This window comes from Canis lupus, chromosome 34, assembly GCF_048164855.1.
Source record: "Canis lupus baileyi chromosome 34, mCanLup2.hap1, whole genome shotgun sequence".
Classification (NCBI taxonomy): domain Eukaryota; kingdom Metazoa; phylum Chordata; class Mammalia; order Carnivora; family Canidae; genus Canis; species Canis lupus.
Genome location: NC_132871.1, coordinates 16,194,508 through 16,208,887, shown reverse-complemented (window position 1 = coordinate 16,208,887; position 14,380 = coordinate 16,194,508). Strand labels below are relative to the sequence as shown.

The window sequence follows — 14,380 nt, the reverse complement described above, 5'->3', positions numbered from 1 at the left end:
TGGGTATATATAGAGAATCAAAAGATATGTTCTCTCCTCTCATTTTTCTCTGATTGCTAATGATAAACTCTAAAGCAACAAGATAATGCTTCTGAAAATGAAAGTATATAACCCTTAAAAAACTCATTATCCTTTGGTTAAAATTGCTCAGGCCATTGCAAAGTTCTCACACTGAGATTACATTCCTTCTATAAGTTTTACTTAGTCATGAAAAATAAAATAAAACAAAACAAATTAACTAAAAAATTAATAAAAATATGAACTTAGGGAAAAAAGTATGTTGCATCCTATTTGAATAGAATTTGATTTTCTCAAGGAAGAAATCAGGCCTTTATATATATCTTGTGCCTAGCATATAACCTTATTTCATAACTATGTTTGATTACAGATTATGATTATTTTCATGACTAAAAGGTAGGCATTAAAATATTTGGTAATATTTAAAATGCTTAAATGTTTAAGTGAAATATTTAGAAGTAAATTTATTTTGAGTTATTTAACTTTTAAATTAAATATTGTGATTCCTAAATGTACAATTCATTAGAATGTGCACATTTATTTGTATCTGATATTAGTAATTTGAGTGGAATACAACCCTTATTTCCAAGAGCTGAATTTCTCCTGACTGTGAATGAGTAATTTAGTTTGCTTTTTAGGGAACTTAAATTTTTTGATGTTTAGGAATAAAATATTTCTAATGGTTAAGTAGCTTATTATAAAGCTGTTAATTTTAATAATTGTTTTAGAGGGGTTGTTTTGGGTTTTTTGGGGGGGTGGTTATTTTGTTTTGTTTTTGTAGGGCAATACAGTATTTCTTTGTTTTTCATTTTATTTGCATGGTGAAGCCTTGGAGGATTTTTTGAGGGCAGCAGAGAAGAAATTGTTGAATAATATCTTTCTATAAAATTAATCAAAATTACTATATTCAAGTTTTATTGTATTTCCAAAAAAATGTCTGTTGCAAATATCAGTCATTCAGATGGATTTTGGAAGGTTAATTGGGGGAGGAAAGCTTTCTTCACCTAAATACCAATTCATTATTTCTTTATTGAAACAATAAATGACATTAATTTTAGTAATTGATTTTTCCAAGGATTTGGGCTCAGGTTACATATAGGCTAGAGGTATCGATGAGTGGCACTTGGCCAGTATAAAGTGAGAAACATGGAAACAGATAAAAAAATGAAACATAAGTAACTGAGATGTAGATGGAGAGACATCTTTAAGTCACAGTGGGCAAACTGCTCAGTAGAGTGAGTGAAACTTACTTTATACATTAGTTGCATTATACATTTAAACTTTATAAACTAAGTATGTTCAAAATAAAAGGAATGCTTGCTAAAATACCAAATTATGAATCCTTTTAAAAACCAAGAAATTCTTTGATAAAGCACCTCCCCTTTCCCCTTTTTTTGTTTGACTGCTGGATTTAAGGGAATAGAAGGGTCGAGTCAAGAAAAGAAAGAGAATAAGCTACAAGGACTAAAGAGAATCTTATTGATTTCATACTCAAACAGATTGCCAGTTCCTAAGGTGCTTTTGAGCAATTTGCTATGTACCATCAGGGTTTTAGAAGCTTTATCTGAAATGGTACCTGCTCTCCAGGAATTTACAGTTTAGTTGGAGAGACAAAGCCAATATATATCAATCTGTATAAAACAGAATGTGGTTTGTTTTAAAAAGATCATATTGAAAAAAAGTGCTATAGAACTTTAAAAGGGAAGATGAACAAGTTGAAATATAAAGTATGTGGTAATGTTTCTTTACTGCCTCAAGAAAAGGGAATTAGTTCTACTAACTCTTGGAAGAGTTAGAGCTTGAGTGAGTTTTATGTAATATAGGCTATGGTATGGGCAAAGATATTTTTTCTTTCTGAGATATTGAGTAACTTGCTCAACCAGTAGACCTGGGCCTTAAACCCACTAATACCAGTGTGTGTTTGAGTGTCTTTGTGTGTACATGTGTATACACATAATTTGTTTTTTAAATTATAGCTCTAAAAATAGAAGTTCATACCAGAGGAGGGTAGGGGGGAGTAGAAGGGAAAGCAGACCTTAGTCATGCAAAAAGAAGCTGGAGCATAGTTAGAGGAATTTTTATATGGCATATGTTGATGGGCACCAAGCAGTCTTTCTTGTTATTGTTTCAATTACAGAGATTTTTTAATTCTTTTTTTTCTTTCCAAACTAATTTGAATGGATTTGTGTTAGAAATATAAAAAGTAGAGTATGCTTTTCTCAGAGAACAATCTTCATTTTTATATCCATTCAGGAGAGCAGAAACAGAATATCATGTTGAAATTTTCTACAGTGAGGAAAGATCAGACATGGGGGCATATGATACTTTGTATGTTCTTTTCTCTAGCAAGTCTCAAAGGGCCAATTTTGATGTAAATGAAATAAGGAAAAGTTGAGGGTTAGGGCTTCTGACATTGATATTTTAAAGTCCTGAATTATTACATGATACTAACCCTTTGGATAGGTAGGGTTTTTGTTTTGGGGTTTTTTTGTTTCGTTTTTTTTAATGTCAGAAGGAATGTTTTTCAGGAGACTTTCTAACCATAACCTGAAATAATTAATTTAGATTTAGTAGTTTTCTTTCAAGTATTCTTTAAAATCAAATTCCTGATAACATGTTTGTCATCCTTTAACGTATTTTATTTGCTGATTGAATAAACAGAATTGTTCATGCATTTATATTTTAATGAATATTTTTGCAAACTGTGCTAAAATAAAAAGTTGACATTCTGGTTCTGACATTTGTTTGTGAGAATTGATCATGTTTCTGGTTAGCTCTTTTAAAAGTACAATCTAGGAAATCTTAGTTTTTATAAGAGAATATAGCCGTTAATTTTTTTCTACAGATTAGGCAACAGAAGATTTGTGAAAACAAAATATATTGATCTCATTTATATTCCCTTGATGAAGGAACACATGCTGGTCTCCGCTCGCTTTCTGTCCACTAATATGAAATCCTTGTCCCTGCTTCCTTGCTGGTAGGTTTTTAGAAGTTCAGTGAGCAATGCAAATCGCCTGAAGGGTGGAAAATTCCCTTGTCACACAGATGCCCTTATCAGCAGCAACCAGATGGAGCTCTGAGCAGGAACATTAGCAATGTTAAATTGCTTTTCCCCCACCCCAGTAGAGAGGATTAAAGCATTCCTTTAGAAATGGGTGGCGAATGTACAGACCTAAGAATATTAATTTTGTTAACACTTTGCTTGTATAAGTAAATATACGAAAATAATGTTTCAAAACATTTTATATTAAAAATACAACCCAAACCAGTTAAATTGTTTTAAGTAACACAGGATAATATTTTTCCTTGAATTCATTTGCAGAATAAGCTTGAAATTTTGCCTTTTCTTTTTTTAAGGTGAGGATATCTCACTGTTAGTGTCAAATGCATATCTTGGTTATAAATTAGTTTATTCAGTTTTAGTTGTGGCAAAAAAAGTGTGTTAAGTTTATTAATATTGTTGAAATAAAAATACAAGCATTTTATCACTTAGAATTCTCATGTATTCTGGCAAAATTCATTGGCTATTTTACTTCATTGTTTTTGAGTAAATCTTTAGATTTTGCATCAATTTGATTTTTAAAATGTCAGTTTACTAATTATTACTAATCTGTAAGCTAATAATTGCTAAATATATTATAATTTCAAACCTATGTGAACTTTATTGATGTTTAGCAATGTCAGTGGTTGCACGGTATACTTTAATAAAACTAATTTTAGAAGTCTATGGAAGAGACTACTACTGTTAATGATAATGTGTTTTTCATAGCTATTTTGATGTTAGTGATTTTGTGTAATATTGATTTCTAGTTACCATTTAAGCTCCAGTGAGTGATAACCATTTCTCTGATAGAAAGTTGGTATGCCCTTGTATTTTATATGACAGTAACCACTCAGTGGCTAACAGTTGGGTATAAACTCTTTCATCAGATTCATGTACAGGTTTATGAAATGTGTTGCTGTTCTTTTCCTTAAGGCCCAGTTTTTAGTATTTGCCAACATTTGGGATTGCGCAACAATTATATCATGATGTGCAGTTTTGCAGGTTATAATATGAACATATAATATGAACATATAAGGTTATAATATGAACACATATTTATTTCTAAATATCAGATAAAATATTATTACAGATATTATGTAAGCTATTCATAAAGCTCTTCAACTTTATTATTTAGGTTGACTCAGACATATCAGTAACACAAATTAAAAGGTGTTGCTTCAGCCTAATTGAGATATATTTAAATGCTTTACTTACAGAACCAATTTGGAACTTGAATTAATTCATCGGGGAGGCAATTTGTGTTCAGGTGGTGCAAGCACAGCTGGCAAAAGGTCTTGTTTAAGTAAGTAGTAAACAGTGCTAAATTTATAACATTTTATTTTAAAAACATTTTTAATTATGTCATTTTTGAAAGCCTATACAGGCAAAGTGATCTTTTGATGTAGTTTCAAATCTATTTATGTTATAAATATTCAGTTTTAATGGTGATTAATGTGTTTTATGGTTAATCTTATACTTCATAGAATCATATGAATATTTAGCTCTTTCTATACTATGATTACTCAGTGTGAATAAATTCCATACCAATAGATCAGATTTACATTGGCTCAAAATTAAACAATATAGTATTCTTAGCTATAAAAAGTTATCTTCAAACTTAAATTCTTTTAGAAAAGTTGTACATTGTCTGGATTTAAGAAAATATTTTTATAAATAATTTGTGTTGCCTACAGATTCCTGTAATAGATACAGTGCTGTTGTTAATTAATGAAGGTATTTGTGCTGTATTTTGATGTGAGCATTAAAATATATTAAAACTATGGATGTTTGCTTTTATTAATGAATATACTTTATATTGTAAAATGAGCATGATTCTTTAATACTTTTTGTAAGTGTAAGTTTGAGAGAAGTTTTATTTGGAACTTAATGTAGATTTTTCATGAGCATGATTTTGAAGCTATCACTATTTAGCCAACAAGAGAATTAATGTGAATACTAGGGGTAATGTTAATGTCAGGTATAGCTAGTTATTGGTCCCAAATCACTGGAGTTAAAATGTTACCTTAACATAATTGGTACAGGAAATAAAAATTGTTTAAAATACATAATATTTTCTTCTGAAAAATGAATATATTTTCTTAAGTGCTAAAAATATTAGTAATTAAAAATTACCAACATACAGATTTTTCAAAAATATTCATATTATTGTGAGAATATGTATGTGATTTTAGGATGATTTCAAAGCAAAGCTCTGAAGTACTTATTTTACTTTATTTATATTTTTAATTAATTAATTTTTAAGTGAGCTCCATGCCTTTCAGTGGGCATGGAGTCCAGCATGGGGCTTGAACTCATGACTAAGATTGAGACCTGTGCTGAGATCAGAAGTTGGATGCTAAACTGACTGAACAACCCAGATACCTTTTTTTGAAATTTTTAATGTTAAGGTACAAACTTATGTGAAGTTTCAACTGAGTTACTTTTAAAATTCTTACTAGTTGTATTAGATTTTGATATCTTATTTTGGGTTATCACTTGATTCCTAGAAATGTAAGGTTTTGGAAGTTATTTTTTACTGAATATTTAGTATTTACTGACTTTTGTATATCCTGAAACCATACATATACTCAGTCATTTAGTATTATGTTTTAAGGGAGAAGTTTTAAAATTTTAAAACTCCTTTAAAACAAAGGAGTTTTAGCTTCTAGACTGTGTGAATTAGCAAAAACTGTAAGTTCCCTTATTTAAGTTACTTTTTCTTATTAATTTGTTCTTAATTGTTGTTTGGCATTGGCTATTAATATTCCAGAAACTGTTATATTAGAAAGTATTTAGTAAAGGAATTTCAGTTTTATGTTAAAAAACTCTACTTCATTTTTTTTTCCTCTGAGGTACTTAAATTTATCCAGAGACTTGTAAATAATGAATTTATTCAGAATCTTAAAAATAGTAGTAAAAAATTCTAGCAGCAACTACTTCAATTATCATCCTTAATTTTAATTTCAATTATTAAATTGTTACTTCCACTTTCTTTTTATTTTCTTCTATGAATAAGCAATCATAATGTGCCGGTATAGAAAAGATCCTGATGAAGATCATCCTAAATCTAAATTTAATATGATTTTCAGTTTTCTTTTTCTTATGATTTATGTTAGTCCTTTTTTCCCCCAACCTTATTGAAGTATGATTGACATATATAGTTGTATATATTTAGGTTGTACAACATGATGGTTTTTATTTTTATTTTCCATATGATTTATTATTCAATTGCTTATGCATTATTTATCCTAATGTAGAATATATTATATGTTGTATAAAATTCCACTGTTTTGCAAATGTAGAAATAAACTTAATATATTTGTTATTTACATAAGCCTAACTCAAACCTGATTTGTTGAAACCAGAACTTAAATTGATGGTGTGTCTTAGGACCTTAAATCAAGTATTTCATTTTTTCCATCTTCTAGTAGAACTTTAATGATATTATTAAACAAAATTTCTCTCTTTTCTCTAGAGACTCCTCATAGGTCAGTATTTTCCTGTTTCTATTTATTGCTCTCTGTTTCCTCTTAAATATCTCATTTTTAAAGTCTTTTTATCTTTTCATAATATTTTGAGGAAAGAGTAAGAAAATGTTCCACTAATTAAGCCAATGATATGGAACTTACACTTTGGAATAATGTTCCATTACAACTTCCTGATAAAATTGAAGGTTAGTCAAGAAAACATAAATTTTGTCAAGAATGGCTTGAATAATGCCTGATAGATCCTTATGGATAGACACATACGTACACACACATACAGGGAGAGGGGGAGAAGATTGCTCTTTCTATAACAATGAAAGCGAAAAATATTACTGGCCAAATTTATACTGAAAAATAAAATAAAATTGTAGTAGAACAGTGTCATTCAGCACTTACATGTTCAAATTTTTTAAGTATTGAAGTAAAGTGACCAGTATCCAATCATAATAAAAGTTTATTCCTAAATATGTATCTGGGAAATCTTCCAAAGTAAAAAATGAGTAAAAGTAACAAAGCAGCATACTATGGTATTTTAATAATACCTTACATTTGTAGTTTTAAAGTTTGTGAAGTACTTTCACATAAATTATTTAGTCTTCGGAACGACCATGTGAAATAGGTGTTATCTCTTTTTCATGGAACAGGAAACTGAAGCTCAGAGTGATTGCCTTGCCAAGTCATACAACTGGAAAATATCAGAGCTTGCACTTGAACCCAGCCCTTCTGACTGTAAATTCAGTTATGTAAGACATATCCCTTGCCCTTAAGTATCCCAAAGGACATAAATTTTTAAGACATTTTACCCATGGACTTAGTAAAAAACATCTTACTATATACTGTTGCCTTGGGATCTTTCCAGGCTATACCCACTAACACTCCTATGATTTTATATTTTCTTTTGTTAACCTTTCACTGAGATTCCTATTTTTGTTTTGGGCCACTCCTTCAGATATTTTCTCAAGTCCTGATTCCTTCTTTCTTGAATACCAGTTGGGTTTCCTTTTATTTTTCACTAGTATACGACTGGTTCCCCCTTGTTTGAGATCATATTTAGCTGGTAAAATCAGTAAGGCTTTTGAACATGACATGGCATTTGAACAAGACTATAAAAGATAAGTGAATTTAGGATTTTTGTTGCAAATTGGTATATACACTAATAAATACCACCAATTTTGTTAGCAATAGATGTAGGACAAAACAGATGCAAAAATTGAAGGCATGACCTTTTAATAAGAATAATGTTTTATTAAAATTAGTTAATTTCTTTATTTAAGTGATTTGAAGGTAGATATGGAGCACCATAGATTCCAATGAAGTTAACAGGCTTTCAACACTTTTTTGCCATGATGATCCTAGTGTATTTCTCAAGTAGAAATTGTTGAAAACAGTGGCTGGGGTAGGAGTGGAGGGAAGAGATGTCATTTGATAAATTGTTAATATTGAGGATAGTTTTTAAAAAATATCTGTCTTTAGGTAAACAACATCTTTCCGTATCTTTGGTTCTGAGGCTATCTGCATATTACTGTAGTTTAAGAAGCCACAGTTCACATTACAAATGAATTTCATGATTTTATAGAGAGATTAAAAATCAAACTTTAGTTGAGAGGTTATGGCAGACCTTTCCTTTGACATTTTCATTGCGGGGCTCTAACTTAATTTTGATATAATTTATGATCTCATCAAGAAATGATGCATGTGGTGAATAACTGCCCCTATTTGTTATTTATAGGAAGCAATCCAGCTTAGATATATGCAGGCAATTTAAAATAATTTTAATTGCTTGAAGAATGAATTTTTGTTGATTTCAGAGTTAGAAGTACTATTTGATGTTGACTTCATCCTACTGTAAGACTGCATGAAGATATTGTTGAGTAAGATCACAAAATTCCTTCTAAGTAGTTTGACCTTGTTCTCTAACAGTGGTAAAATTCTGATATCTATGGTTTATTAAGGTTTATTCTTAGATTTAAAAATTATGAATCCTACAAATGAGTTGAATCACAATTTTGTTCTATTCTTTTTGTTACCCCGTAAAATTTGGTGGAAAATTTGGTCACCAAATCATTATAACAGTCAAAATGTGTAAATTAATATAAAAAATATAGAAATTGCCTCCTAATTGTATTCTTTATGAATAGGCAGATGATTTAGGAGCAAGTTGTTTTGCCTCATGGATTCTCTCTTCCTTGTACCCAAACAAAAGATTGTTGTAAGAACTCAGTGTCAGGTCTTCATACCTTATAAATTTTGATGTTACTATTTCTACTGTTTCAACACTACCTTTATCAAATTTGTGTACAGATATGTGTGGGTAAGGAGACCAGATGCAAGATAAAAGTTAATTTTTAGTTCAGCCTTTTTTTAAAGGGCTTAACAGATGTTCTATTGACCTGTTCAGAGATGAGATGAGATCAGAATGGGATTTATTCCCAAAGATTGATATAGTTTATCTATTGGGAGCAAAATACATTGTTAATTTGGGGAGGCCTGGATTAGAGGGATAAGGGTATGTCTTAAAAATCTGAGCTAAAAGAAGTGGCTTTCTTCTTTAAAGCCATTCTGACGTTTCTATGTTTTGTGGCCAGGTAGCCAAACCTTCCTTAATTTATTATTTGTATATTCCAGGAACTAGGTACCACAGTTAATAATTTTCACTATCAGGGCATAGGGGTCCTCAAATCTTGTTAGGTTTAGGGCAGGGCATCTCTTTCTTCTGCACTATGATTAGAACTCCTGCTCCTCAGTTTTAAATGAGGTACTCAAATAAGAACTGGATTCAGGGATCCCTGGGTGGCGCAGCGGTTTGGCGTCTGCCTTTGGCCCAGGGCGCGATCCTGGAGACCCGGGATCGAATCCCACGTCGGGCTCCCGGTGCATGGAGCCTGCTTCTCCCTCTGCCTGTGTCTCTGCCTCTCTCTCTCTCTCTCTCTCTCTGTGAGACTATCAAATAAATAAATAAAAATTAAAAAAAAAAAAAACTGGATTCATGGAGTGTGTCCTTTTTGGCAAGAAGGAAATTGGGATTCCTAAGAACCAATGTTTTCTTTACCTTTCCTATTACTACCTATGTGTAAAAGCAGATTTGTACCTCTCCCCATATTGTTCCAAGCAATGTTGTAAATGTAAAGTGGTAGGGTGCCAGTCATTTAAACCTTAAAAGTAGAAGGAAAACAGTTCCATGAAATTAATACTAATGCTATGATACTTGAGGTGACCAGAGAGTGATAGCATAATGTGCCTGGGAATAGAGACATGGGAACTCTGGGAAGCAGGAAAGCAGGAAGGTACTAAAGATAGCTTTTTTCTTTCACATTTTCCCATGCTCACATGGGGGAATAAAACATCTTCTAAGCAAAGCTCTGCTTATTTATCCCCAAACTTGTATGTGCCTTCATTGACTAGAAGCAACATAGGATACAGTGCTGGAAGGAGCATTGAGTTGTAAGATCTGGATTTAGTCCTGTTTGTTATCTTTTGGACTTTAGGAAAGTCACCTAATTTTTTGCCTTATTGTGAAAATGGGGATGATGATAGCTGTGCTGACTATCTGACATAACTATCGTGGTTAACTTAAGAATTAAATGATACAAAATAAAACAAAAGTATATATACACATCTATGTATATACATTAACATCTAGTTTATATATGAAACAAGTATTTTATATATATTATTTTCCTATTACCAAATTTTTTCTTGACCCTTCAAAATTCCTACCATGATTGATACTTTCTTCCCTGCTCTGCCTTACATGGAGTGATGAGGAATGGAATGGGGCAAGATGAGTCAGCTCCTGTGGCTCCATGACGTGAATTTCCTGTTTCTTGGGAACCAGAGCTGCAGATCTTCCTTTCTTCTTAGAGTTGTTCCCAGACTTTATTTGAGGAGCCTTTCCCCATCTTTCTGTAGCTAATTTCTTGGGTGTGTAGAGGAACTAGGGTTAGCTGACTCAACTCTAAAAGGAGTATACCTACACCTAGTGTATTCACCTTGGATAAATTGGTCAGAACCATTTCCTTACTTTGGTAATTTATAGAGAAATTGATATTTTTTTCACCCCTGTGGTAGTTCAGAGAATCATTTGGCTAATTGTTTTTTTCATTGACAGTTATTTAATCAGGGATAACTGCACTGATAGGACTAAAATCTTGAATGATCTGAAACACAGACGCAGTTAAGGTTTACTATAAGTAAATTTTAACAGTGGTACAATTTAACATGGAACCAACTTATGAAAGTCTTTATTAGGACAACTCCTTAATATATATTTCTGTCTTAATGACATGAGTTCTACTAAGAAGTAATCTACCAGTTTTAGATTGCTGGTTATTTTAATATTGATAAAGATTGAAGGAATTGTTAAAACTTACCTTTTTGTTCCAGCTAAGAGTTCTTATAATTAAGTCATAGGGTGTTTTTTGTTTTGTTTTGTTTTGTTTTTTAAGGACAAACCAATCTTTCAGTGGTGTTTTCTGTTTTAGTAAGGACATGTCTGTCTTGTGATGAAGCACATTATAATGCTTTAGACTTGTCACAGTTATAAAGAAGTTGATTTGGTATTACAGAAAATAGAATTCTTTGTCCCAAGTGAGTTGTCAGAACAACCAACAGGGGGAAGAAGATGGTGGGAGCAAATAGGTCAAGCACTGCTCTAGTTGTTAGAGTTGAGAGGTTAGTCTCTTTGGGGCAATAAAATTAGAGCTGATTAATTGGCCTACTTCTTGGTTACTGAGCCAGTGTGTCATTATGACAGAAAAGGAAGAGTATAAATCCTTCATGAATTTTGTGCTTATATTGTATGATTTTTTTATAGGATTGCTGATTCATTCATAATATTCAGCATACTTAAACAAAATCCTGCTATATACCAAGCACTACGCTAGCCTAGGAAGTACAAAAGAGGAAAGGACACAATGGTCTTCTTCAGGGAGCTCTCACCATTAACGGGAGAGAAAAACCTGTGAAAATAATTACAGGACTATATAAGAAGTAATAAAATAGAATTAACTCAAGGTATAGATAATGTATAAAGCAAGGAATGGTTACATCTGTCTCAGTTATGGTATTAGTGAAAACTTTACAGAGGACCATTTGAACTAGCTCTTGAAAGATGAATCAAGTTTGCCTGGAGAATAAGAATGTACTATTCTAGGCTGAGAGAACAGCTTGCAGAGACAGAATGAGACAACATGACACACTGGGGAATACTTGGAAAGAAGAGGAAAGAAGGTTAAGAGATAAAAGAGGTTAGCTCATGAAGGGCTTTCAAAATCTGTTCCTTCAGTGGTTTACCAGCCAGTTATAAGATAATGTGATGGACTTACTGTTTCCAAGGATTGGGAGAGAGTGAAATGAAAGGCATGAAGCTGAATGAGCATTCTTGAGTAATCCAGTTGAGAAATGATGTAGCGGTGGAGTGAAGCAGAAGAGGATGGATCATAGGAGGTAGAACCTATAGGATTGATAATCAGTTTGCTATGGAGGGCAAGGATGTTGGATTTGAGTTCCCAAGTGTTTTGTTTTGTTTTGCTTGTTGGTTTTGGGTTTTGTTTGTTTGGTTGGTTGGTTGGTTTTTTGTTTTCTATTTTTTTGTTTTTGTTTTTGGTTTTGGTTTTTTTTGGTGTTTGTAAGGGCAGTGATATCATTCCCCCAAATAGGAACTATAAGAAGAACTGAACTTTGCAGCCCAGATAACATTGGGCTATATAATCAGTTTATTTTTGGATATATTGATTTTGCGGTACCTTTTGAACATTGAAGAGCTAGAGAAATTTGTGAATTGTAAACTTATAAGTAGACATGGAAGTTAAATTTGTTGAAGTAGTATGTGCAGAATGAGAGGGAAGAAAGTGAACCAAAGAAGGGCTCCTTTTTCTTTCCTTGTGGAGAATGTTACCTTTTAACGTTTAACAGAGGAAGAACAGGTAAAAGTAACTGAGAAGCAACTAGGGTAGAACATGTAAAAGTAACTGAGAAGCAACTAGGGTAGTACCAAAAGTTCAGGGGAAGAGAGAGAAGAGACTTAAAAATATATATTTTAATATTTTTTATGGAGTAGTTTTATGTGGAAACCTGATATTTGTAATGCCATAATTTCTGATTTTAATTGTGATATCTCAAGTTTAGAAATATTAAATTTATTATTTGGAATTTATTCTTGCAAACTTTATATGTATATATATATATGTAAGCACACCTACCTACACACTACAGATATATGCTATTACTATAACTATTATTGCTATATAACAGGCCAGAAAGGTGGTATTATTCCTATTTTACAGATAATAAAACTAAGGTTTTTTGTCCAAGAACATATGATCAGTATAGAGCTTGGATTCAAACCAAGGATTTGGCTCCTACTAGATAGTGGTGCCTCCTATACATATGTTGAAATCTAGTACACCTCTAAATAAATTTAGTGATGTTTCTCATTTCTGAAATGCTTTTATAAATGTGGTTCTAGAATTTTAAAACATGTTGTTCCGGAAAAGAAGTTATCTATTTTTTTTTTTTTTACTGTTGTTATTCAAGATTGGCGCCTGCCTTTGGCCCAGGGTGCGATCCTGGAGTCCCGGGATCGAGTCCCACGTCGGGCTCCCGGTGCATGGAGCCTGCTTCTCCCTCTGCCTGTGTCTCTGCCTCTCTCTCTCTGTCTATCATGAATAAATAAATAAATCTTTAAAAAAAAATCAACTTTTAAAATATCATACAAACAGTTGATATTTAAGATGTTTTTGGGGGTGCCTGGCTGGCTCAGTCGGAAGAGCATGCAACTCTTGATCTTGGGGTTGTGAGCTTGAGCCCCGTGTGGATGTAGAGATTACTTAAAGAAATAAAACTTAAAGAAATGTTTTCCCATTAGTTTTAGTTTTTAACTTTTTGATTATGACGTAGGTTCTCTTTATCCTACATCTACTACTGTCAATATTTGTTTTAGTATAAGAAATATTTTTACTGCTAAATGAGAGTTTATTCTTATTGATAGATAGCCCTCAGACTAAAATTTGAAAACATAGAATAAATAATGAAAGGTATTGATTGTTATTTGGCCAATTCTCTGTTTCCTACTGAAGTTACTTGCAATTTCTAGCATTGTTTTTCAAAGATAGATGTACCTTATTAGATATTCTTCAGCTCCAAAGTCAACAAAAGACTCTTGTTATATATTGTATTAATAGCTTTAGAAGATACCTCATGGTTACAGCATCAGTTTTACATAACAGTGGAAAGGAATTTTTTCTTTCAATCATAAAAACCCCCAAGGAGAGCGAGAGTGGTAGAAATAGCAAGGAAGTAGCAAATCTTCAACTGTATTCTTAGCTTTTCCAGTAAGTAATAAGGTGATCAGGCAAGGTTCTTCCTTTCTTTGGGTCTTTTTCTTCATCTGCAGAAATGAGGACATAGAAGAGATGAAAAAGTTTCTTCAACGTTTGTATTTCTTTAATTATGGTAGAGGTCAGGATAATAGATAAATTGCAGCATTTTTTTTCTATGCCACCATAGTTTCAATGCAAAACAAGTTAGTAAAATTGCAACTTATATGCTTTTGATTAAATCAGAAAAACTCCCTGATAATTGACTTTCATCATGAAAGGAAATACTAAAAACAGCTCTTTAATTCATTTAATACCTATGTAAAAAAATCTAAAACTCTTCACCTTGCAATTTGAGTTAATATTTTTCCATTCAAGGAATTCCTGTTGTTTTTTTGTTTTTGTTTTTTAAAAAACACTTTCAGGTTTTAGACACTTTTGTTATAAATTATGTACTTGGGAGAAACAATCTTATGTGGAATTGAATTGAAATAAAATGACCAGTATATCTTTCATCA

At 31.9% G+C, this 14,380-nt stretch overlaps 1 protein-coding gene across 1 annotated transcript in view; it reads left to right on the top strand.

The window, feature by feature from the left end:
• The window catches only part of UBR3 (ubiquitin protein ligase E3 component n-recognin 3), a 227,572-nt gene that overhangs the window by 153,237 nt on the left and 59,955 nt on the right, over positions 1-14,380 (top strand). Inside the window, exon 30 of the mRNA XM_072811042.1 lies at positions 4,279-4,364. Within this exon, the coding sequence (XP_072667143.1) occupies positions 4,279-4,364 (86 nt within the window). The remainder of the gene's footprint in view (positions 1-4,278; positions 4,365-14,380) is intronic.